At 44.3% G+C, this 26,712-nt stretch overlaps 3 protein-coding genes across 6 annotated transcripts; 1 reads left to right on the forward strand and 2 right to left on the reverse strand.

Moving 5' to 3' along the window:
* Positions 1-987: 987 nt before the first annotated feature.
* paics (phosphoribosylaminoimidazole carboxylase, phosphoribosylaminoimidazole succinocarboxamide synthetase) lies at positions 988-11,071 on the reverse strand. 4 transcript variants are annotated; one of them, XM_069522386.1, is made up of 15 exons: positions 10,603-11,071; positions 9,919-10,404; positions 9,780-9,839; positions 9,082-9,684; positions 7,872-7,949; positions 7,455-7,612; positions 5,924-5,966; positions 5,648-5,845; positions 4,010-4,188; positions 3,731-3,910; positions 3,514-3,627; positions 3,329-3,412; positions 2,125-2,305; positions 1,878-2,036; positions 988-1,312 (listed from the first exon to the last, which is right to left on the reverse strand). In XM_069522386.1, exons 1-15 carry the CDS (start codon positions 11,000-11,002, stop codon positions 1,146-1,148), a joined length of 3,090 nt encoding a protein of 1,029 aa, XP_069378487.1. In that variant the 5' UTR covers positions 11,003-11,071; the 3' UTR covers positions 988-1,145. The 4 variants fall into 4 exon arrangements, with proteins under 4 accessions (XP_069378487.1, XP_069378485.1, XP_019967493.2 ...); XM_069522384.1 differs by having other exon boundaries at positions 9,082-9,699; XM_020111934.2 differs by lacking the exons at positions 7,455-7,612; positions 7,872-7,949; positions 9,082-9,684; ... (1 more) ...; positions 9,919-10,404; positions 10,603-11,071 and adding an exon at positions 6,380-6,759.
* Positions 6,238-22,853, forward strand: ppat (phosphoribosyl pyrophosphate amidotransferase). The gene is made up of 11 exons (XM_069522387.1): positions 6,238-6,766; positions 11,426-11,492; positions 11,723-11,929; positions 12,483-12,595; positions 12,679-12,824; positions 13,027-13,099; positions 13,184-13,335; positions 14,173-14,300; positions 14,383-14,604; positions 15,657-15,777; positions 22,146-22,853. The coding sequence occupies exons 1-11, from the start codon at positions 6,639-6,641 to the stop codon at positions 22,319-22,321; spliced, it is 1,533 nt and encodes a 510-aa protein (XP_069378488.1). The 5' UTR covers positions 6,238-6,638; the 3' UTR covers positions 22,322-22,853.
* Positions 22,848-26,456, reverse strand: LOC109625834 (uncharacterized). The gene is made up of 9 exons (XM_020081361.2): positions 26,255-26,456; positions 26,076-26,139; positions 25,621-25,676; positions 25,463-25,496; positions 25,353-25,378; positions 25,197-25,278; positions 23,556-25,085; positions 23,420-23,462; positions 22,848-23,335 (listed from the first exon to the last, which is right to left on the reverse strand). Exons 1-9 carry the CDS (start codon positions 26,330-26,332, stop codon positions 23,329-23,331), a joined length of 1,920 nt encoding a protein of 639 aa, XP_019936920.2. The 5' UTR covers positions 26,333-26,456; the 3' UTR covers positions 22,848-23,328.
* Between the last annotated feature and the right edge of the window lie 256 nt (positions 26,457-26,712).

Raw genomic sequence — 26,712 nt, forward strand, 5'->3', positions numbered from 1 at the left:
ATAGGACCTATAAAAAAAAAAAAAAGAACTAAATCACAGCTTGCAAGAAAAGAAAATCACTTACTCACAATTACTTAGGTTCAGACAAACAAAGTTTCCTTTGCTGCAACTCCTCTCCTGAACAATTTACATTTAATTTCCCTACAAAAGGATCTAAATGATATTTTAAAGCCATCTCCGCCAGGAGTAAAATTCTGGTGAAGAAACATCAGGCAACTATATTTTACCAAAATTATAATCCAATTTAAATATTACCACCTAATATCAAAGTACACCTTTGAAAATGTGAATTTTCAATGCCACTTTACTTCGTAATGGTTTTAAAATGGTTTTTAAAACCACATTCTCAGTAAGAATAGAGAACTTGACCTCTGATTCTTTCTGTGGTGACTGTGGCTCAGACATCTTTAAATGATTCTGATAAATAGTTTAATAGATCAATATGGTATATCGATACCATCAGTGGTTGGAAGTAACAAAATATATTGACTTCATAGTAACTTCATTACTACACTTCAGTACTTTACATTAGTAGATACATTTTCAGGTATATTTCATTTTGACCATATATCCAAGCAAGTATCTTTATATTATCTCTAATATTTTACATTGCATTGCATTAAATGTTCACTTTGTTTTATGTATTTTAAAAAGTAATCAATTACATGTTGGGTATTGTTCTACTCATCCAATCAGAGTGGGCAGGTAACATTAGACCCCGCCTCCAGCAGCATCACTGGTGAATAAGACACATTTGGATTTAGAAGAGACTGACTCTGCCATAATGATGTAATATATTGTTGCATTAAGGATTAGTCTAAACTGCTTGTAATCTTACTTTAAAGCATATTTAAAAGAAAATACTGACTCAACTCAAGCAGAAAAGTTAACATGGTGCAAATAAATGTATTTGTTAAACTGTTGCTTTAAATGAGCGTTGGTGAAGCTAGCACACACAAACAACTGGACTCAACAAACACAGCAGCATTTCATTACGAAGCTTTTATTCATTTCTATTTAGAGTGGAATGAAAGGCGTGTGTGAGAAAGTACATGTAGATTCAATCTACTGTTAGCGGGTTGGTCATAAACAGACATTAACAGACAGAGGACTAGCACAGAGGACTCAAAGAGGTTTTAGCCACTTCAGATGCTGCAGGCCTGTAGCTTCTTGTCAGCCAGCTTGAGAGACACCCAGGTGTTGAGCATTGAGGCCCTCAGTTTGCACCACACCACGTGATTGGTCAGGCCGAAGATCTGCGCCGCAAACTGAGCAGCGCTCTCGGGAGAGAGGATTGTGGAGCAGCCGAGTCCTGTGGGGGTGAAGGCAGGATGTAACAATGATGGATAAACTTACACTGGACTAACTCTACAACCACACGACTATATATTAGTTGAAACGCATCATTGACTACATTTACACTACAAGTTTTGTAGTGCCTATAAAATAAGTTTCGCAAAGCAGCTGGGCCCGTTCTAGTATGAAAACTCTGGGTTTGTATTGTAGTCTGAATGGACAAAAATAGATGAATGGTTCTCAGTCAGTACTTGACAACACGTAGCTGTCATGGTCCATTCAAGAAAAGAAATGCCTCGATTTGCTCTGAGTATTATAATTTCTCATTTGTAGTTGCTGCAACTAACCAACTGCAGAGATGATTATCTGCTTCCTGTTTACACCAGCACACACATGCCCAGTGTACATCAATAGTCACATGATGTACGGTTCTAGGTGTGAGTGTATGGATGGAGATTACTACTGATGTGGTGCTAAAATGCTTGTGTGGACAGAGATTGTTTTAGTTTTTAAATTAAAATATTTTAGTGTGAGTTTAGCCTGATATTCCAGCTCAGATAACAGTTAGGAGAAATAATTACCACTTGGCATACGGAGGGATGACCAGACGTCCTGTGCGCCCCAATCAGGAGTGAGAGGGGGGCAGTTGATGACAGGATAAGCCGTGTTTCCTGACATCACTGGACCGAGGCCGTTACTTCTGCCGGCCACAGCCACAAACACAGTAGGTACACCGTCACCTGGGGAACAACCGATATTTACGACATGATAGCCATTCTCCACTTTACTTTGTGAAAGGAAACCCCTCATGTTAAAGATGAAAAAGACCTTCATATTCTGCTTTGATGCAGAGTGTCTCATCTGGTCCTTTGTGTGCCGAGGTGACTCTGAGGATGCAGATGATCCCATAGGAGGAACAGGCCTTCTTGATTTTTTCACAGTGGGCTAAGTCCGAGGTGGAGCCCATCAGAACCACCACCCTGCCACTGGCCTGGGGCTCCAGCAGCAGCTAAGGACACAACACATGAGCACTTATTAGCTCCATGCGAGCCCCGGTTAATTTGTCCACTTAAAAATATATGTTACAAATCTTTTTTTAAATGTCTACACATGACTAAACCTATGCATTATATTTTGTTGCTCTATGTACTTCCATTATCAAAAATATTTCCAACAATGTTCAAACTCCCAAATTCCCAATTTTATTCAAGGTAACAGGATGTTTCATTTTGGTCGCCTTTCAATTGTGTCCAAGGCAAACAGCGTATGAGAAAGGAAAAACACACTGCTGGCCAGTTAGTCAGTCAACTGTTTGTCCTTCCACTGTTTGTTTTGGTCACTCATAATGGACCCTGATTACTCAATGCTGTTTGCTGTGCGTTCTGTCAGCAATGCTCTCCTACTAAAACCCAAATATACAGGGGAATCAGGCAACCCAAGAAGATTATGGGACAAGAATTGGTGGTGAAGACAACTCCCATGATCCTTCGCTGCTTCACAATATAATTTAACTAGGTCTTGTTGTTATTGTTTTGATTGAGAGACCCCTAGCGGCCAAAATTACATATTGTACATTTAAAGTCAGACTGTAGCTTTAGCTGAACAGTGCCCATATGTGAAATATACTGGGTAATGACAAAATGCTAAATTATTAACGCAAGTTGTACAAGTGAAGAAAACCTGACTCACTTAAGACTAAATAAGCCAGTGGTCATACCAGAGCCAACAACAGACCCATTTGATTTTTCATGGCTCAAGTATGTGTTTAACTTTCAAAATGTTTTGTTGGACTTCAAGGTCTGTTTCTAGAAGTGTTTTTCATTTTAAAAATAAATGATGCATGTAAAGCAACCAACCATTCGTAAGGAGGGACAATCAACTCTATTTAAAGAACTGAAGTAACAAAGTGATCAAACTAAACAAAGCTCAGATAACAGTTTTTTGTCGAACAGTGTCAGTGACACAGTTGATTAAAAGGTAAACAAAAGCAGGTCACGATAACGATTAGGTTAGTAAACCATGTTCAGTGTACCTTGACCCTTTCAGAGACCCACTCAAAGTTCCTCTTCACCATCTGCATGGCCTCAGGGGTCACTTCCTTAAGGTCTCGATAAACCTAGAAGGAGGAGAATCACAAGGAATGTCATTTGATGCCTTATCTTGATCCATTCTTCAAAGTATACACACACACACACACATGCACGCACACGCCCTGACCTGCTTATCTTTTTGCTGGCTGCGGTCTCCGGCCGGCCACAGCCTCCAGGAATCATTGTCGATCACATCAGCCAGGACAACCTCTTGAGTTTTCACATTCACACCGAACTCGATCTATAAAAGGCAACAAAGATCATTGTCATTACATGTGCAGCAGCCTCAGCAGTAATGTGGTCACACTACATTATCCAGCAGAGGGCAGTCCTGCTCTGCGTACCTTCATATCCACCAGTGTGCAGTTCTGAGTGGCCCAGGCTTTCTCCAGAATCTCAAAGATGGCCACCGTACTGCGGTTCATGATGTCCACCTCACACTGACCGATGGTGAGCCCAGCCAGACAGAACTTGGCCTCCAGCAGCTGCTCCTCCGACCACTGAGGGTCATTGTTGGCATCGTCCTGCATCATACAGCAGATACTGTTGGATGTGATTTGACATTTGGCCACTTACCGACTGAAAACACTTGGCAGACAGCCAGGGTCAAAGGTGAGACCCACCTTAAAGAACATTTCCATCTTCAGCGGAGAGAAGCGGTAGCCTTCTTTGACTCCTGGATTCCTCTTGAGGAAGGATCCGGTCGCAACTCTCCGACACACCCACTCGATGGGAATCATTTCACAGTGTGCAGCAATGAACGCTGTGTCTGAGTGCTGCTTAATGAAGGCCGTCTTGATGCCTGCAGAATGGGAAAGATATAACTATTTATCACATGACATTCCCCAAAATCCAAACCTCTTGATTGTGTATGTGCAAATTGTGACACATCTGCAAGCAAATGTTATAAATTCTCTCCTTCTGTATCAATGTGTTGTACAGATAAATCTTCTAAACAGACACCAGCAGTTTACAAGACTTTCAACTTTTAGCTTCCACCCCAGATTTAAGGTTAAGTGAGGCGGGATGTGGTTGGTCATGTTCTGGAGAATTATACGCCTCAGTGTTTCAAGTCACAAGAAAGCCATTACCAGAGCTAGTCTGACACACACACACCACACTCACGAGTCACATATGGGACATACTTACCCAATTATGTCTAAATTAAAACAAGGTGGAGTTTAATTTGTGGAATCTGAACTTTCTGGAGCCAAACACTTAACATAAAGGCACAACGCCTCCACACGTGTTTTTTAAATATGGCAAATAGGTCAGGATACAATCATGTGTTCTCTGTGGAGCTAATGCAGGTAATTGACAGAGAACTGCCAACTACTTCAATAATCAATCATTTAAGCCATGTGAAATTTGCTTATTATCAGACTGTACACTGGAGCTTTGAGGGAATGTGTATTTTTAAAGTATTTTCTTTCATCTTATGGACAGAAAAAAAAGAGTATTGCAATAAAAGAACAACATGTATTTACAAAGACACTTGGTTAAGTTCTGTTTGCCAAGAAAGCCTAAATAGGCCAAAGGTTTTTTCTCTCTCTCTACAGTCACCTCCCTGACTTTAGCAAACACTTCTGGGCGATGAACTGGTGATGAGCCCAGAAACAAACACAGTGGCATTCATTTATTTAAAAAAACAGTGTGAGGGAGTGCTATGTATCTGTGAAGATTCTCAGTCAACCAAGGTCATGGTATCTTCAGAAGTTTACAAGTGTAACAAGCAAGTCCTGTTGTCTAGAACTTATTCAACTTCTGAAGACCTGAATTCTACAGCAGGTTTAACCCACTCTTAATTAGGGCTGGGCAATATGGCCAAAAGTGATAAATATTAAGTACAATAAACGTTACATTATTATTATTTGTAGTTTCAACACCGAATTTGCTCCAATTAGAGAAGGCTGTGTGGAAATTAACATTGGCAGAATATGTCAAACATTTGATTAAAACAGATCTGAGGTCGATGATTACTGTTTGTCCTCCTGTCTGTGCACAATAGATTACATGCAATATAATAATAACACAACTGATATGCTGTTTTCTTTTATGTTTTGCTACTGATGAAACTTATATTATGATATTTATTGATGTGGTTTTAATTGATATGGTTTGATAAGTCCCCCTCTCAACGATATCAAATGTTTCTCAACATGTGCCAAAGTTGCCTCAGGGTGAGTGACACTGTTCCAGCCCTCACATTCCCTTGGCAGCGTGGCTGTTTCTCAATGGTTTCACTTGATGGTGCGTTTTACCGGATTCCTGAAGCAGCTTGAACACGCAGCTCGTGGTTTTGTTGGCGATGGCAGCCTTGCCCTCCATCTGGTCTTTCCTCACCGCGTTCCCGGCGGTGATCTGGTCCTTGGACTGGACCAGGACCAGTCCGGGCTGCTCCAGCACCTCGAAGATCTGCTTGGTTTTACCCTCATTCAGCTTCTGACCGGTCTTCAGCTCTGAAAACACACACACAGATTAAACCGCTGCACATTTCACCCTCAGCTGCGCAGCGTGCACTCAGCGCGGGGCAGTACCTGCAGTGGAGGCCATGGCGGTGCTCGGGATCAGCCTGCAGCTCTGAGAGAAAACACACACAAGTGGCGCACAACTTTAGAAAGTGTGTGAAGACGAGAAGGCGCAGATTCGGGAAGAGGAGTTGGTCTTACGTGCTCTGACAGCCAATAGCACCCCTCAACCGATTCAGACAGCCAATCAGAGCAGCGCATCCCTCACCACGTGACGAGGGGAGCACGCTCCATCCTCTATGAACCAGAGGAAGAACTTTTTTTTAAAGGACTTACTCACTAAACTTTTCCCTCCCACAACAAAGCTGATTTAAGAATAAGTTAATCAGCAGAAAATAGTCACCCTCGTGACGGAATCGATTAGTTAGTTCTTTCAATCATCGATTGATCGATCGATTTCGCGTGATTCGTCTGGTTGAAATGTTTGATAAGTTTAGGCGGTTCTGAGATGGCGGCGTCTCTTGCCTGTTAAACTTTCGGGTTATTTGTTGGATCGGGGTTTTGTATCGCGGGACTGCGTCAGTTTCTCAGGTCGAGTTTGTAACGAGCCACGTTGCGGCGTCCATCGGCTGCACGTGCTCGGTCCAATACAGTCGGCGCGCACGAGCACGCACGCACGCGCAGGGGAGAAGTTCTCCAGGCAACGCAGCAGCACGAGAGGAGAGAGACGGTCGTCCGTTAACGGAGAGAGAACCGGGACCAGGCAGAAGGACCAGACACCGGGATGGAGTTCGAGGAGTCCGGTATCGGGGAGGAGTGCGGGGTGTTCGGGTGCGTGGCCGCCGGAGAGTGGCCCACTCAGCTGGAGGTGGCTCAGGTCCTCTCTCTGGGGCTGGTGGCGTTACAGCACAGGTAAGTCACGCAGCGTGTACGTTTCTACTGTACCTGGCTTTTGTGAATACAACTGTTACGAGTTTTATCTAAGACATCAGAAGAGGAGAATGTTAAATGTTGACACTGAAGGAAAACACAGAGTCAAGATCCTAAAGATGCCTGACTGTGCAACATGTGACTCCACTTTGTTTTTTACAGTCAGAAAAATGTGACTGAAAAAGTTACTATAGTAACCATTATTATGAACTCATGTTTTTTTCTGTAATGAAATATTAAAAAGTAGAAATTATGTAGTTTAACTCCACATGATGTGTTTGATCACTAGTTCAACACTCAAAGATATTTAGTTTCAGTTCACTATCACTAATACATTTCTGTTCATCAGCAAAACGATTAACCGACCTGTCCTTACAGCACTCAGTCATTATCTGTATATACATGGTTTCTTTCAGGTCAGCACTCGGCAGTGTCATGTATTTTAAAGATTCTTATTTCAAAGTTTATTTTCCTGTTTAGATTTTCTTTTCTGACCAATGTTTGGTCTACAAATGATAAAATAATTCACATGATTAATCTTTATGAGATTATCATTTTCTTATGTTAGTGGCAGCTGTGATTCTTACAGGCGTGTTTTAAGATTATCTCCATTGCACCTTAGTTGCGTAACGTCTTGTACTTTTTGTCACATCGGGTAGGTAGCTGTTACCTGTCTCTCTGGGGATGGATGGGGGGAGGCCATTGAGCGCACAGAGTTTATCTTTATTATTGGGATGTGATCCTGCTCTTCTTTACACTGGGCCTCTGAGTTATCAGCACAGTCAGAGCCAGTGTCCAGTCTTTTCACTGGAGTCTGGAGTTTGGGGTCTGAGAAGAAAAACAAAGGCTTTTATTTGTAAAAAGTTTTGCCATTAAAACGTTTAGAAGTTTTTTTCTTTTGGTCTGAGAGCAGACTATCACACGTTGTGCTTTTTGTTAGCAGTTACAAGCGTGTCCTCATCCGTAATTTTATTATGAGGCTCCACGGCAAATCATGGGACTGACTGGGGAAATTGCAAAAGCCTCCAGTCAATTGTGGACATCATGTGACGTGCAAAGTGATTAGAGAATAGGGCACATTTCAAACCTTGATCCACAGCTTTCCTCTTCAGTCCTCTGTTTGCTGAATAGGTATCTTCTCTCTCTACCCTTTTTTCAACAGAGTCTGCCAACAACATACAATATCAAACAGTTTTAAGACAAAGAGCCATCCTCTAAACATACATTAAATCTTTTAACATGCAATTTCAATGTAGTTGAATAGACAGGCCTTTTTTCCTATCTATAATTAAACTCAAAATACAATTTTACCTCAGTATTTTCACATGATTACTTCACCAAGAGAAAATGCATAAGGAAATATATATATATATATATATATATATATTTTTTTTTTTTTTTTTTAATTTTTTTTTTAAATATAAAGTAAATGTGATTACACAATTTACTGTCTTACGACACCATCTGCATTTTGATTGGTTCCCTATAAGCTATTAGTCACACGGGCACAAAATTTAGCTGTATAATTACTTGATTTGTTGCATCAGCAACTGCACAGCCCGAACAGAAAGAAGACGGTGCTTGTCTTCCCTGGTAACTATCGACAGCTTCTCACTGGAAATGCTGGGCAGTAAAAAAAAAACTGGAATTGTGGAAACTCTACCTGGCAAAGGAAAAAGCTGTGTCGTCATAGGAGGCAAATTAGGAAGAATGCAGAGAATGGTTGGAAACCAAGGTAAAAGAAGAGTGAATCTCAGACGGGCATTCACTCAATGGGTAGAGCTGCACTTCATCCCCCCACCCAGATGCCTCGGGGGGGATGTGACCCTTGTCCTTGAAAAGCGACATTCAGTTGGTATTATTTCTACTGTCAATAAATAACAACCCTCCCTAGTACATCCAGCTGTTTTACTATGTCTTTATCATAGCACAGGCTTCAGGGTTTCTAGTTCAACTTTACATTGTAATGGTTGTTTCTTGCTCTGTAAAGTTTGTTGTCATGGTACGATCTGGTCTTTGTGAGAGTGGTGTTGACAATAATCTCATGTGAAAATGCAAGTTTAGAAAGGTTATGTTTCTAATTCAACCCTTTTTTCATTCTTACATTGGAAATGTTTTATTTCCCACTTATTTTTCTTTAAATTAAACTTTTGAGTGTCAGATTGTCCCAATTGAAAATCATTTAAAACAGCCCTTGATGTTTTTGGCTGGAGTGACTCTTTCTGATTTCATGGATGACTTTAGTAACAGAACAAGACTTCACATTAGACATGAATAATTAATCATGCTGGGCTCACTCTTTAATCTGTGCTGTTGATCCAAGCGACGCTCCTTAACTGCATGCGGCCTCCTGTCTTCATTGCTGGGCATAACATCCAGGCTAATGGACGAGACAGAATCAGTACTACAAGTTCTCTCCTCCAGCGCTGCCACAGCTGTCATGACTGTGTTTGCCCTCGTCAAATAAACATTTACATGATCTCTCTCCTCAGAACCCTCCAACATCACAAGTTCTCCTGTCACTTCTTGTTGGTCTGCAGTTCTCGTGACGTGTGGCGAGCCGTTAGTCGTGCGATTCATAATGGCGTCCACCTCATCGTAGAACCTCATAAGACGTCTGGGGTCAGCTTCGTCACCCTTGCCCCTCTGGAGGGAACGGTACAGGTACTTGAGGTTCTTGTACTTGGTGTGGCACTGTTTCCAGTCCCGCTCGATGCCTTGCTGTATCAACCTGTTGGAGATCTGAACGAAGATATCTCTCTTTCTGGTGGAGCTCTCCAGCTGCCTGCATACACGCTCGTCGGACCAGACTTGGATCAGCGCTCGCACCTCCTGGTCGCTCCAGTTTCGACCCGTGTCCGACACGGTGACTACGTGGATCTGGTCAGAGCTGGGTGGATCTGTTAGATGGGCATCTGGAGTGTTTTGAAAATAGATTAAGGAAAGAATTAACAGCATCCAGTGTAAACTGCCCTGGAGGTTTGTTGGAACTTACCTGTCCCGCTCCATTTAGCTTCCATGTCTCCTTCCATATCGTAATCATCACTGTTGTCATCTGGAAAAACCACAAGTTTGTGCCTTTCATTTAAGCCTTTAAACCAAACTAATGTATACATTACAACCTGAATACATACCGTCATCAATTTCTATGACAACCTCACTTTCTGAGGCAGTTGTCTGTGCTGGTGTTTGCAACCTCCCTTCTGACACTTCTCCATCATACAACCTCCTCTGCATTTCCACGCCGCTGTTTTCCAGCCCGTGGTCCAGCAGAATGGCCTCCACCTCATCGAAGAACTTCATGTACTTCCCTGGGCCTCCTGCGGCGCCGCCCCCTGCAGCGTGGGCACTTTTCGCAGTCTTGTAGTCGTATTTCAAGTTCTTGTATTTCGTCCGACATTGTTTCCAGTTGCGCACCACCCCGAAAGTTCTCTGCATTTGACGGGCCATCTCTTGGAAGATGGACTTGTTGCGTAGCGTGCATTTCAAGCGCTCTCGGACACGCCGGTCAGCCCACACGCACAGCAGGGCTCGCACCTCGTCGTCGGTCCAGTGGCGGCCCCCTTCTTCAGCCACAGTCGGTGTGTAAGGGAGAGTTCGATGGATTTGACTCTTGATTCCTGCAGATAGTATTATGTTATAATTTACTTTTAAAAAGAAATTAGAAAAATTATATTTCTGCCTAAATTAAGTGCAGTTAAGCAAAAGTTAGATTCCATAATAACTGTATATTATTATTGCTTGTAACAAAACCGTGTCTAATCTTTTAAGATGTTTTGCTCATCCGAGCGAGAGTGTGGGCTTAAACCTGCATTTACCTTCCTGTGTTGGGAAAGTGCTTGAGGAAGAGTAGATTCCTCTTTGATTACCCACATCCTCCACCTCTTCCTCCCAGCCCTCTGGCCTCCCGTCCACTCCTGGGCTGTAGTTTGCTGAAGTGCCTGCTGCTGCTGCTGCGTCAGGCCTCCTGCCCTGAAGTCCCAGGCTCTTGCACTTGGCCTGACACTCCCACCAGCTGCGCACAACACTGAGCCTCCTCAGGCGCTCTGAGATCAGCTCAAAGGTGGCCCTGCTCTCGGTTACGTGCTGAGCGCCGACCTCGTCCCACACTGACATGAGAGCCAGCACCTCTGCGTCCCCCCACTGCCTCTCCACTGAGCTCTTCTCCTGCGCCACCTCCGTATCCCCTCCTCTTTGTCTCTCTGCTCCTCTCTCCATGTTTGAGCTGACCTGGAAACGCTTTCTTTCTCCCCAGCCTGTCCGTCTCTGCTGCCCGGTTCCCTAGGCAACCAGGCGGTTAAGCCTGAAAGCAACGCCTCCATGCAGAAAAGCAGCCTCACCACTGGCTTAAGCTATGTGCCGAGGGGGCGGGACCAACTGTAATCTGAGAAGCAGCTTGGTAAATGGGCTGAAACTGCAGCGAGGCGACTCCACAGCAGAGAAGCAGACGTTTCCTCTTCTCTGCTTCTCTTTCCTGTTATATTTTAACTCCAATCAAACCAGTTTGGCTCATATCAAGCTTCAAAAACGACTATGTTTTTCCTCTTTAGACTTGCAGAAAATAGGTTTTCATCACATTCATTATAAAACTCAAATCCCACTGATATTCAATTTTCAATGTGTCTGTTTGTGTTTACTTAGGGGTCAGGAAAGTGCCGGGATCGTTACAAGTAATGGAGCCAGTCCACCAACATACACAATCCATAAGGTAACTGTGAATCATGAGCTGAAGCACCATCACTAATTATACAGAAGCCTTATTAAACTCACAGTATTCAAATAACACACACACACACACACAAACAGTTCTACTGAACATGATAATGGTTGTTGAGGGCTATGCTGGTTTGTCTCACTTTACAACATGCTGCATGTTAGCATTTACTTCATCTGTGCAAGTAGAAACCTGTCTCAGTCCTCTTGTGATTGTTTTTTTAGGGAATGGGATTAGTAAGCACTGCTTTCCCACCCGAGGCTCTCCTGAAACTGCGCTATGGTAACCTTGGCATCTGTCACACACGTTATTCAACTACTGGGATCTCAGAGCTGCAGAACTGCCAGCCCTTTGTGGTGGATACGCTGCACGGCAAGATCGCTGTCGCACACAACGGCGAGCTGGTTAATGCTCATGCCTTGCGAAAGAAGGTGAGGATGACCCTCCGCTCGTCCACACTCAGTCTGGTGCAGTGTAAATAAATGGCTCTTTCATTTCAAGACGGGTTATTTTAATTATTTTTTTGTGTCCCCTTACACACGTCAAGACAGATTTCTACCTTAATAGATTGGACCATAAAGCAGAAAAGATGATTCCTAGTTATTTTCTCTATCAGGGCATATTACACACATACGTAACACGGTGTGAAAGACATTGAAGCAGAGCAACAAAACATTCCCCATTTAAATAAAGAATACTTCATTCAATACATCACATTTCCTTCTCGACCATTTTTATGCTCTCATGTCTTTTCTTGCCTTAACCCCAGTTTTCGGTTGGTTGATTTTCATTTTATTTGAAGTAAAGGTGGTTCAAGTGAAATAGTCTTGGAAATAAATGTGATGCATCTCAGTGCCTTCAGAGGGGGCTTTACAACAGAAGTAAAACTTGCTCAGTGTTTGTATCTTGAACAAATGCATGAAAAAATCGGACCTACATGGAGAACCCTCTAAATATATCAGTTGTTGTAAATGTCCTGCGTAGGTTATGCGTCATGGCGTCGGCCTCTCCACCAGCTCAGACAGTGAACTCATCACCCAACTGCTGGCGTTCACTCCACCTCTGGAGGAGCTAGACGCACCAGACTGGGTTGCCAGGTTGGTGCCATGATTAAAATTACTTTTGATAACATGAACCATTTGCTACGCAGTATAAGAATTGTTTTTTGTGTGTGTTGCAGAATTAAAAACCTCATGACTGAAACTCCAACATCATACTCACTGTTGATGATGTTCAAAGATGTTATCTACGCAGTGCGTGACCCTTACGGAAATCGACCCCTGTGCCTTGGACGTGTTGTTCCCATCTCTAAACTGCACACCCCAGGTTTTCTATACAAGTTTTCTGTTGCTTGTGACATTTCATCAGACACATGTTTGTCCTAATAAGACCTTATCAAGAGGCCTCAAGAGGGGTTAGCAGTTCTCCAGCCAGAATGCTTTTTATGTCAGTTTGGCCTTTGGATTCATCGGAGGTCAGAGGTGTCTGCTGGTGGATGATTAACTTTATGCTCTGTCCCTGTGATCAGGTTCTGGGGAGGAGGACACTGAGGGGTGGGTGGTGTCATCAGAGTCCTGCAGTTTTCAATCCATTGGTGCCAAGTAGGTTTTTTTTGTTTCCATCAAACACAACATCCTCTGATTTAAATTGTGGGCAATGACCATTTTCACTCTCCTGGTTCTCAGGTATTACAGAGAGGTCTTACCAGGAGAGATAGTTCAGATCTCCAAACATGGAGTCAAGTCTCTGAGTGTTGTGCCTCGCCCCGAGGGAGACCTCCCCGCCTTCTGCATATTTGAATATGTTTATTTTGCCAGACCAGACTCTATTTTTGAAGGTATGAATGAATGTGCATCTTTCTAATACTGTCTTACAAGCACAACTTCTGCACTATCAGTACTTTCCATCTCTGTACTAAACCCAACCACATAAAACTGTTTCATTCCAGTTTAATTCTGCATTGATTCGAGATTTTGATGACTTTTAAAGCTTTACACACCTAAGCCCCTGCATATATCAGGGATTTACTAACTCCCTATGAGCCTGCACACCATCTTAGATCATTAGATCACATTCCAGTTGTTTCCAGAGCTCGGTTGGTGATTGAGTGATTGATTGATTGATTGATTAGGCCATCATGCTTTTGCAGTACAGGCACTCAAACTCGAAATTTAGATTAGATTAGATTAGATTTCCTTTATTGTCCCTCAGTGGGGAAATTCACATGTTACAGCAGTAGCACAAGATTTAACTCCAAAGAGAGGACAAACAAACAAACAAACAAACAAACAAGCAAACAGAAACACACAATATCAGGTAGTATATATAGCAGCAGTTGTACATGGGCAAATAGCAAAATTTTTAAATTGTACTGTGGTTATTGCAGTGGTTAATTGCACATTGCGTGTGTGTGTGGTCTACTGGGGGGGTCAGACCTGGTTGTTAAATAGTTGTTAAATAGGTTGTTAAAAATGCCTTATCAGAAATGATTCATCCATTACTGCTTTTAAATCCCTCCTTAAAACAGTATTTTTTTAAAAGCTTTAATCTTTTAATTTTCTTAAATTTGTATTGTTTTATTTGGGATTTTATCCTCGTGTGAAGTACTGTGTAACTATGTCAAGAAATAAAGCTCTGATTATTATGAATAATATCGTTATTATTATACCTACAGGACAGATGGTCTACACTGTGAGGCAGCGCTGTGGTAAGCGGTTAGCGATTGAGGCTCCAACAGACGCAGACGTTGTCAGCACTGTGCCAGAGTCTGCGACCCCCGCTGCACTGGGCTACGCTCAGCAGGTCCGTCTCTGTCAACACGTGCTGTCACTCACTACATCCTCCTGATTCACCTCTGCCCTAACAAGCTTTTCTCCTCTCACAGTCAGGGCTGCCATACATTGAGGTTCTGTGTAAGAACCGCTATGTCGGGAGAACGTTTATTCAGCCAAACACCCGTTTGAGGCAGCTTGGAGTTGCCAAGAAGTTCGGAGCACTGACAGATAATTTTGCTGGGAAGCGGGTGGTGCTAATCGACGACTCCATCGTCAGAGGCAACACCATCTCACCCATTATAAAACTGCTGAAGGAAGCTGGTGCGACAGAGGTGTGTTGGCAAAGCAAATTACTTAAACTTGTACATATTTCCCTGTTCAGACCTGATATTAACATCTGTCCTGAGAGATCCGATCATGAGTGGACGGTGTAAAGTCTGTCTTTTCACACCTGGCAATAAAATGTGACCTGAATGTGTTTCATGTGATTGGATCTCATTTCCCTGCACATTTGTCATTTGGGTTTATGACCAGATGATGTTGTTTTTACTCAGGCTTAGTTTAGAGATGTGTCCGAGTGTCGGTTTGAGTGTGAGAGAGAAAAAGAGCAGGCAGAGTCATGAATCAGTTAGATAGATCAGAGATATTCCCACATTTACTTGAGGCTGGCCGCTTGTGATTGGCTCTCTCAGGACAGATGTTAATACCAGGTCTCAACAGGGTCTATGATGTTACATAGTAGTTTTTAAATGCCTGGGGAGTGGACCCCCCCCACAAAGATCACAAGGTAAAACTAAGGAGTCCTGAGGTAAATACATGGAATTTTAAGATGTTACTCAATATTCCATCTTGCTTTTTTTTGTAAATAACTGAATAATTTGACCTCCTCCGGCTGATGTAAGCAGAAATGATTACTTCGATGAAATATGATATTGGACTCTAACCCTCAAGCAAAGCGGGTACATTGCATAACAAATGCAAGATGACTTGTCTAAACTGTCATGTAGTGACTATTGATGTGTCTCAGCTCAGCAGTAGACTGATCCCATTTTAGTAAATCAAGGTTTTTATTTTTCGCTGTGCTGTCACATGTTTGCTTATCAGTGTTTTTTTAGCACTGTAGTGACACAGCCTGTTAACAACCTGATTAATTGGGATCCCTTCAGTTTTCTACTAATTTATATGTATAGCTTTAATAACTTGTCAGTTTATACAACTGAATTTATTATGGCTGTAACTCAGATATTTTCACCACTGAGACATAAGGAGCTGTTGGTGTCTGTGTGCGGGACGATGGTCAAAACGGGATCTAGCACCAGCATGAGATGTGCCCACCTGAATGAGACATTTGTTAACACATTGATCTGTATTAACTCTTCAACAGGTTCATATCAGAGTGGCCTCTCCACCAATCAGGTTCCCTTGCTACATGGGCATCAACATTCCAACCAAGGAGGAGCTCATTGCCAACAAGCCTGAGTTTCACGACATTGCTGCATACATTGGTAAGTGTGAACACAATCTGTTTGATTATGTCCTCTGTTACGCCTGGCTCTGAGGCCGCAACAACACAGACAAGGCAGCGTGATGTAGCGAATTACAATATGCTTTATTGATTTAACATAAACGGAAATGAGCGATGGAGTGTGAAAGTGAGCGTCAGTAGTGTGTGAGGGTGTTTGAGTGCTATGTAGTATGTGTGGTGCATGTTGTCAGGTGCAGAACATAACAAAAGTAGATGCAGCAGGATGGAGATCTCAGGGATGAGTGAGAGAGCAAGACAGCCCACGGCAGGGGGTTTATAACAGCAAGCCAATCAGGGAGCCCTGCACAGGAACCTCCAGCCGGCTAACAATCAGCAACCTGCAAGACACACCCACACAGCATACACACCATACACAGACAGGACACAGACATGGGCTGGGGCCGTAACACCCCCCCCATAAAGACAGGGTCCCACACGGAACCCTGGCAGCGCAAGAGGTAGAAGGGAAAAGGACAAGGGAGCAGGCGATACCTGAAACAAATAAAACAGACACCAATATGAATATACAGCAAACAGATTAATCACATGGAGCCCTTGACAAGGCGTCAGCTACCACATTGTCACAGCCCTTGATATGGTGGATTTCAAGGCAAAATGACTGCAACAACAGGGCCCACCGAATTAAACGTTGGTTCGGACGTTGCAGTGAACTCAGAAATGTCAAGGGTTGTGATCTGTGAAAACAACAACAGGTCCAGAACTAACATAGACACTGAAATGCTGCAAAGCCAAAACCAAAGCCAGTGTTTCCTTTTCAATAACAGAATAATTTAACTGATGCTTATTAAACTTCCGTGAAAAAAAACAAACAGGCTTATCCACTCCCAAGTCATCAGGTTGCAGCAACACTGCTCCCGCCCCCACATAACTGGCATCTACCTCAACTTTAAAGGGCCTATCCCACAAAGGAGCAGCCAAAACCGGAGCATGACAAATAACGGCCTTCACATTCTCAAACGCAGACTGACACTCAGAAGACCAGTCAAACGTAGCTTTAGCCTTCAACAGGTTAGTAAGAGGTGCAACCACAGTTGAAAAATTCCTACAAAAACAACGATAGTACCCAACAAGCCCCAAAAACCTCATCAGTTCTTTCTTGGTTGTAGGAGGAACATAGTTATCAATAGCTTGCACCTTTGCTCTCACAGGACAAACTCTACCCTGACCCACCACACGACCAAGATAAGTAACCGTGGCCTTCGCAAAGTCACATTTGGCCAGATTCACAGTTAAATGTGCGTGAGCCAAGCGGTCAAACAACTCGCCAATGCGGTCAAGATGGACGTCCCAATCATCTGAGTAAATGACAACATCGTCTAAATACACTGAACAACCTTCCAGATCTCCCACAACCCTGTTCATCAGGCGTTGGAAGGTCGCCGGCGTATTACGCAAACCAAAAGGCATGACTGAATAGGAATATAAGCCTGTGGATGTAATAAATGCTGCAATGTCTCTTGCCCTCTCAGACAGTGGGACCTGCCAATATCCCTTGAGCAAATCAAATTTGCTCACAAATTTAGCTGACCCAACCTGGTCGACACAATCCTCCACACGAGGGAGGGGAAAACAATCAGGTTTTGTGACACTATTTACTTTACGAAAGTCTGAACAAAATCTGGGCGTGTTATCCGACTTTGGAACGAGCAAGCAAGGCGAGGCCCAAGAAGAGCAGGACGGCTCCGCCATGTCATTCTCCAACATAAACTTAACCTCAGCATCAAGAAATTTTCGCTTCTCTGGATGAAGACGGTAGAACTTCTGTTTAATGGGTTTAGAATCACCTACATCAATATCATGTTCAATCAAGTGTGTGCGGGTAGGTGTGTCACTAAACAAACATGTATAATGCCTAATCAAACTAACCAACTGTGCACGTCTGGAAACCTCCAAATGGCCTAGCAAACCATCCAAATTCTGCAGAGTCTCAGAATTCTTGAGCCGGCCATATAATACAGCGTCATCAGGGCCTGGTACACCGTCCCCGCCCTGCTCTGCCATCACAGGGGATGGAGAAACAGACACACAGGCAGGATGGACATCCGATGACTGGACCCCCTGAACACCGGACTCCTGCACACGAGAATAGTATGGTTTCAATAGATTCACATGACACAGATGAGTAGAAGACCGACGGTCTGGAGTAGCAATCAGATAGTTCACGTCAGACAGTTTTTCAACCACAGAGTAAGGGCCAGAAAATTTAGCCTGAAAGGGAGATGTTACAATGGGCAACAGAACAAGGACCTGATCTCCTGGGAGAAAAACACGATCTTCAACCCGACGGTCATAATGTTTTTTCATTTTGCTCTGTGCACCCACCAACTTACTCTTAGCCACCTCCTGAGCCCTATACAACCTGTATCTAAAACCATAAACATACTCCAGAAGGTTTCGTGGAGGATCCGCCCCCTTCCAGTTGTCACGCAACAGGGCCAAAGGGCCCCGAACAGTATGGCCGAATACAAGGTCGTTGGGACTAAACCCTATACTCTCCTGCACAACTTCCCTCGCGGCCAACAACAGCCACGGTAAACCCTCTTCCCAGTCACCCTTCATCTCAACACAATACGCACGCAACATCGCCTTTAAGGTCTGGTGAAATCGCTCCAGAACACCTTGACTTTGTGCGTGGTAGGCAGAGGCCTGATTGTGCTTAACACGCAACTGCTTCAGGACCTGCGAAAATAGATGCGATGAAAAGTTAGACCCCTGGTCGGACTGGATGACCCTGGGAACACCAAAGATAGCTATAAACTGCGACAAAGCACGCACCACAGACCTGGTTGTGATTGTGCGCAGTGGATAGGCAGCTGGGTACCTTGTGCTCTGGCACATCACTGTCAACAAGTAACAAACTCCTGACCTCGAAGGGGGCAAGGGCCCCACACAATCAATAACAAGGTGTTCAAAAGGCTGCCTCACAGCTGGTATTGGGAACAAAGGAGCAGGCTTGAGTGTCTGATTAGGTTTACTGGTAAATTGGCATGTATGGCACGACTTAATGTAGGCCGACACATCTCTTTTCAGTCGGGGCCAAAAGAAATACCTCAGGATGCGGTCGTACGTCTTCCTGACGCCCAAATGACCACTCTCGTTGTGGGACATCTGCAACACCAAACTGCGAAACTTAGTGGGAACAACAACTTGGTAAACAGGATCCCCAACAAAATTTTCCCACTGAGGCACCCATTTCCTCACCAACACACCATTATCAATAAAATAACACTGAGCGTGATTTCCCACCTTACCAACAGGGCAAACCATCTCCCGCAACGCCTTAAGGGAGACATCCGTTTGCTGCTGCTCCACCAACTCACTGTAAGAGACAGACCAAGGTACATCAGAACATTTTACATCATGCTGCAGTGAACTGTCAGCTTCTTCTGCGGAACTCCCATCCGCCTGCGTGCACGCCATGGCCCGCGTCACAGCGCATGCAGTAAATACATCAGGGAACTCCCTCTCGTTCTTATCAGGTTCACTGCTAACGAGGGGAACCGGAACCACAATAGGAGGGGGAACATCCCCCCAAACCTTGCTACCGCATATGTCATTACCCAGAATCACTTCAATTCCATCCAGAGCTAAAGCCGGGCGCACACCAACCACCACTTCACCCTGAAAAAGATCACAAGACAACATCATTTTATGCTGAGGCACGCGCAAAACTTTCAATCCCATCCCAAGCACAGGGATAAATGAGCCGGTGTAAGTCTCATCTGAAAACGGTAAGACTGACGTCAAAATAAAAGAATCGAAAGCAGCCGTATCCCGCAGTATCTTTACGCGCACTTTCTTGTCACTACCTACCAGGGAAACAACACCGTCACTGATAAACGGCTTAAAAGACTTGAGCCCCACACCGGCTACCTGAGGCCCCGCCTCAGTACCTGCCGTCAAATCCTCCAAGACCGGCGCAACAAACATTGCTGGCTTGGGGGTAAAACTGGAGTCAGTGTGCTTCAACCTGGACTTTAACGCATAACAATCACGCCTCCAATGGCCCCGTTTGTGACAGTAATTACAAACTTTATTAGACTCACGTGCACCACGTTCGTCCCTCTGCTGGTCTGTTGGTCTTACAGGGCGCCCAGACCCAGCACTGCCACCGGAGAAAGCGTCCCTGTGCCCGCCACCGCGAGCCACAGGAGCATCCCCCCCGTGCGTCAGCACATAATCATCGGCCAAGGCAGCGGCCTCAGCTGTCGTTTTAACTTTGCGCTCACTGATGTAAGTAGCAATGCGCTCCGACAGCGAGTTCTTGAACTGCTCCAAAATAACCAGCTCCCGCAGACCATCATATGACTCAACATCTGTAGCAACACACCAGCGATCAAAATAAGTGGACAAGTCACGTGCAAACTCCATGTGAGACTTCTCACCTCTCTTCCCAGTCCTTAATCGCTGGCGATAAGCCTCAGGGACAAGCTCAAACGCCTTCAGAATAGCTGATTTTACTGTTGCGTAATTCCCACACTCACTGCTACTCAAGGACGAATAAGCCTCCTGGGCCCTGCCGGTTATCACACACTGCAACAACAATGCGCGTGTGGCCTCAGACCACCCCCGTGCATCCCCCAGACGCTCAAACATTAGAAAAAACGTCTCCGGATCACGTTCATTAAATTTGGGCACAAGCCTCAAATCACTCAAATCATTACCAGCATCAGCACGTACCGCATTTCCCCCAGACACAGAGGGACCACCAGATAACAAACCAGCCGCTGCTCTTTCCTCACGAGCCACCTGCAGCTGTTGCCTCTGCAGCTCCAGTTTCGCCAACTCAGTCTCCTGCTTAATCCTCTCCAAAGAAAGCTCCTTCTCTGCCTCAAACTTCAGACGCAACTCCAGCAACTCCTTTTGCTGCTCGAAGGACAACCCAAGACCAACACCAAGACTCGCAACCGAGTCATCACACACAGAAGCACCAGCTTCTTTCACGGTGCCCAAAACCTTCATTTTACACAAATGCACCTTCAAATTGGACTGAATGGTCTCCTTAACACGTCTGTCCCCTACATCGACCTCATAATAGTCCACTATTTTAAGCAACTGCTCCCTAGAACACTCATCCAACCACTGCTCAGACGGCTCCTCCAAAAACGCCTTCACTATTACATCCATCTCAATCACTTGCGAGAAAAACAGAAAAAGTAAAATGTCAGACCCACCTGTGCGCTTTCAGTCGGAGTTCCCCCGCTAGTTATCTGCCTAACCAGAAACTAACTACCTAACTCCCCCCTAGTCTTCATGAGGCGTAGCGGCGGGTATTTATGCACCTAGAGCCCGCTGGTTCGAAAGCAGCCACCAGTAAACTGGTCACCACCCCGAAACCACGGACAGTGCTCCCGAGCAGCTTATGGGAAAAGGGGAAAGGGAAGCTCTCAACCACCGTACCCCAACACTAACAACCCCCGCCGACGAATCCCAAAGGAGAGACGCCGCTAAACTTACCAGGAAAAACTCCGACAGAACACTGCACACACACCTTGTCCGACACTCACCTTTCTCCGCTTCCGCCAAAGTCCGTTCCGCATGAATGAATGAAAACCGGCTCCAGGAAAAACACACCTGCTCACAACTCACAAACGCATGCGCGCCAACGCACAAAGGGAGAAACACGTCACCGTTCACCTAGGGAATCCCCACAAAGGGAACCCCACAAACCCGACGTCACACGCCGCACAAGATCAGTCAATCACATCCAACAAGCGCCGCTAATTACACAGACAACAGTACCCCATTACTGCGCTCACTCAGAACATCAAAGACGAAATACGTACCAACAAGGCAAAAAAAAATCCACTAAACGCCCAGCACTTATCCAGGACGAGCCCCCAACTTTGTTACGCCTGGCTCTGAGGCCGCAACAACACAGACAAGGCAGCGTGATGTAGCGAATTACAATAAGCTTTATTGATTTAACATAAACGGAAATGAGCGATGGAGTGTGAAAGTGAGCGTCAGTAGTGTGTGAGGGTGTTTGAGTGCTATGTAGTATGTGTGGTGCATGTTGTCAGGTGCAGAACATAACAAAAGTAGATGCAGCAGGATGGAGATCTCAGGGATGAGTGAGAGAGCAAGACAGCCCACGGCAGGGGGTTTATAACAGCAAGCCAATCAGGGAGCCCTGCACAGGAACCTCCAGCCGGCTAACAATCAGCAACCTGCAAGACACACCCACACAGCATACACACCATACACAGAGAGGACACAGACATGGGCTGGGGCCGTAACACCTCTTCTTCCACTTAAAAATAACGTATTTCACAGTTCCCTTGACAAAACCCATATATTAAAGCATCACATCGATCTGTTGTGTAGGTGCAGCCAGTGTCCAGTATCTGACTGTGGAGGGCCTGGTATCAGCTGTTCAGGAGGGAATTGCGTCCATGCAGGAGAAGGACAAAATGATCAGCTCCAGTAACAAGTCTAGAACGGGAGTGGGCCACTGCACCGCCTGTCTGACTGGGAAATATCCAGTGGAGCTGGAGTGGTAACAGCTGCATCAACGCCATGGTTACAGCAGCACTGCATTAACTTCACATGTGAATGAAATGTCCCTTACAGACTGGAGAAGAAATGATGTATTTTTCCTGCTCAGGTCCATAATCAGCAGGTAACTGTTGCTTTTGGCGACCTCCAGTGGTGGCGGTTTCCCCTCTTGTCGCTCACTGCGTCACTGAAAAGTGTCTGACCACACAAAACTGATGCAGTTTTTTTTATATTACAATATAAATGTGTTTTCATAAAAATGTTGGAACTACTTTCACACATGTCAACATTCCTTGCCTAGCAAACATGTGCATTTGATAGAATTTGCCATGTCAGAGAAGCGCACAAAGCTAGTGACCAAAATGTGAAATGGTCGTTAATTTCCTCATGTTTTTCTCTACCTTTTTGCTTTATAAAAATTAACCACTGTCATATTTTCTTTTGGGTATGAGTGTTGTAGATTTTTTGATTTTCTTAACTTTAAACATTACATGAATATAATGGAAAAGTTAAATAAACAACTGCAATGAGTATGTACTATTTGTGTTTTTAATACCAGAAACAGCATTTACACACATTTTTTAATAATGAATAAATACTCAGAAATAAACATGATGCTTCTGCTTTATCTTCAGTAAGAGACCATAGTACAAACTCTAAAACCTAACAGATTTGTGAACCTTATCACTCAAATCAGTTATTTTAACAGCATTCAAAAAAAAAAATAGAAACAACTGGGAAGGATAACAGCTTCATAACAACAACTTGTATGTGTCAATAGTGGAATTAGAGCTTCACAACTTCTTAGCTCAGACTGAGCCAGCTGAGAAAAACACTTCCACTTTTTTTTCCAGTGTTTTTTTTATCTTAAGAACTTAGAACGTTAAACAATATTTGTACTGGAAACATCACACTACTACACAATTACAACACTTTGTTGTTATGTGACAAACTGAAACTTGTTGGAGAACCTGTAGACAGGGTGTTTCACAGCAGGTGTGATCCATGTCCATTATTTCCTGCACACATTAGGAGGAGAGGGGGGTTAAGGGAATACAGCAATGCTGGAAAAAATACAACACATGGTAATTTGTGTTTATTACCTGGGGGAGGAGCAATTTGCCATGCTGCTCTCATGAGAACCACCTGTTAAAATATATATAATTAAATTACTTCAACAACAGAAAGGACTGAAATAAATAGCTCTGCATAAAACAGGGTTTTGAGGAGGAGGCTTACAGAGAACAGAGAACTCAGCTGCAGATACAGGCCGTCCCTGTCTCATCCTGGCTTCCTGATGTGTATCTGCTGAGCGCTGCTGCGTGCTGACTTTGTTACACATGTTGTGTTTGCTTGAGCTGTAGAAGAGGTCATCACCAGACAGCTCAGAGCGGCAGAGACGGCGCCTCACCATTTCATTCCCATGGCGTTTGGACCCTGGGGAGGATGTGTAGCATTCGTCCCTGGAGCGCTTGGACAGGGGATGGTCGCCCCAGCCCAACTCCCTGTTGCGTTTCCTCAGTATGGAGCAGTGCGGCGACAAGGCGAGAGCTGCTAACGCTGAGGAAGAGCGAGCTCTGCTGGCCTCAGGATACCTCGCGCAAATACGGCAGGGATGGCTGTTAAAGAACGATGATTTGTTCAGGCAGACAAACTTGTGGTAAAGGGTCAAGAATTTCTCATCAAGCTCCTTCGGGGAGTAGGAAACACCAGTGGATGGCAGGGAGGAGTCAAAGGAGAGATGGCGCCGAAGCCTGGGACGACCTGCAGTGGCTGACTGAGGTGAATGCAGCTGTGGCTGGAGTGAGGGATGGGAGTTTTGAGGGTAAAGCATCCTCTGTGGCACTACAGGCTTCTGTGGAGTGGAGGACAGAGAAGTGGACCTTGATCTGCCCCTCACAGGCTCTCTGGAAAAGCTTTCCACAGAACGGTCTTTGGGGCTCCTAGAGAAGGCGTAAGGGGATCTACTGAGGCTGTTTATCATCTGTGATTTTAATGGACTCTGTCTGACTGGGGAGCTGTAGATACCAGATCTTTCTGCAAAAGAGACTTCTGATGCATACGTGGAGCACCCAGGAGCCTGCGCTGAGTGTGCAGAGAGAGAATGCCTTTTAGACCTTAGAGACTGGTCCAAGGATGATTTTGCAGAGCGATAGCAAGGCCGTGAAGGACTGCCAACATAAGTGCATGGCTGTTCTCCCAACTGTTCAGACATAGTGTATATCTGACTCAGTGAGGTCTCTTGCGATTTAGAGGTCTCGAAGAATTGTCTAGAGAGGTCTATCTCGCAGACAGAATGGCGCCACTCTCTTCTCAGCGGGCTTCTCTCCCTTACAGGAGATGGCTGATCTGCTTGCAAAGCCAGCCGATTGGTTGTGAAGGGAGAGCGAGGGACAGATTTAGTCACCATGAACTGCCTTCTCTCTGGGCTGTTAGAGGTCTCCTTGAGCTGCATCCTGCCGGTCATCTTTCCTGGGTTGCTGTGCCTCAGAGTGTTGTTGAGACTGACTTCTCTCGACTGCTGTCGCCACCTGTGGTACCTCCTAAGCACCGAGTCAGCGGCCATGGAGAGATTTTGCCGTTGCCGGGCCCTTTCTATTCGACCAATCATGCTGGGGTAGAGCTCCACAAAAGAGCTGCCCTGACGCCTCAGAGTCATTTCCAGTTCCTCATCTTGGTCCTCGGGCTGGAGCTCGGTTTCAGAAAAGTTTCGCTCACTCTCCTCCAATGAGCCAACAGTCAGCTCGGTCATGTTACTTTGTGACATCACTGTAGAGAGGAAAATGGAAAAAGAAACATTACCTGTGTGACTACAAATTAAACTTGCTTCATTCCCTTGTTGGCCATAACTAAATCTTTCTGTGGCTTTCCTCCTCTTACCATCATCGTCATCATCCCCAGAATATTGGCTGCTGGACGCACTAGTATCATCAGCTCCACCATCTTCATAGGTGAAGTCCAGCTGTTGAAAGATCATAATGTGTTCAAGATTTTCAAGACAGAATAGTTTAGGAAATACAAGCACAGTATATTTACCTGAGAGTTTCCTGGAATGTCTCGTGCTGTGGAGGAAGGAACATCAAAATCAAATGATGATATTACAAATCTGTGAATTGCTATTCTTGCTGGAGGTGATTGATACTTGCCTCTTAATGGCTCATCTCTCATATCTGTCAGGTTCTGAAAGAAGAAAAATGTTTTACCACTGGCATAAAAATGAAAAATGAACTCCTAAAGCTGAACCAGGTTCATAGATGTTGTGTGAAAGCCATGTGTGTGTGTGTGTGTTTACAATGACACAAACCTTTGATTCAAGATTGTTGAGCCTTTGTCTTGATAGCTTCATGTAGCGTGCAAGTGCTTCTCCATGCAAAGAGTGGGGACAGAATAGAAACACAATGAGACCAGGCTACATCACCACTACTGACCTCCAGAAAGTCTATATAATGTCAGTATGTTCTAGCCAACATTAATAGTCCATATGTGCATAACATACACATACATAACATAAAATGGTATAAATAAATAAAAAATGAGACACAATAATTAAAACTATAGCATTAAAATAGATCTATAAATGGAATTAATTTTCCCAATAAGAGCTACACATATATAACATGAATTGTAGACGTTATACGGATCATTTGCAGACATTAAGTGGATACTTAAGTGCAAAAGGACATTTACATTAGAAGAAGTGCGAGTGGAAAACCAGCGCATCATAAATGAAACATTTAGATTGTGTTGTAGTTGCATTACTTCGGTGTTGAGTATTTGCGAGGTCCACCTCCAACCCCTCGTCCAGATCCTGAAGCTTTGAATACTGATGGAGACATTAGCAGAGGTTAGCTTACTGTCTGTCCACATATTTACCGCTGAGCTTTAACTCAACTAATGTTAGCTACTCCGCGCTAAAGCTAACACGAATCACAACGCACCTTGTCCACGATTCGGTCCAGCGACCTTTTGAATTGAAAGCTGTTTTCATGGAGCCCTCTTTTAAAGGCCGCGTCCATGTTGGATGTAACATAAACACACGTTTTCCTGGTGGTGATAGCCGGGAGCTAGCGGTAGCACACAGGCTAACTGGGGGAGTGAGGAAGGCGCGTTCAGGTTCAAATCGCTTTTCACACACTGCTGAAACGTGATTGGACGGCAGATGTGTGGAGCGTTCAATGCTCCTGGGAAATCATGGTATTAGCACAAAACAGCTTGTTCGAGTATTTCAATTAGGGGACTAAACCCCAGTATTTAAATACAAATATTAGTGAAATAAAACGATAGCTTAAACACAAATATAACTTAAATACTACACATATCAATTTTGAAGCAGATGGCTCAAATGTGTAGCAGCGATAGTTGAACGACATTTGAATTCGCGTTACGTAAATAATAT

Source organism: Paralichthys olivaceus, chromosome 3 (assembly GCF_024713975.1).
Source record: "Paralichthys olivaceus isolate ysfri-2021 chromosome 3, ASM2471397v2, whole genome shotgun sequence".
In the NCBI taxonomy this organism is placed as follows: domain Eukaryota; kingdom Metazoa; phylum Chordata; class Actinopteri; order Pleuronectiformes; family Paralichthyidae; genus Paralichthys; species Paralichthys olivaceus.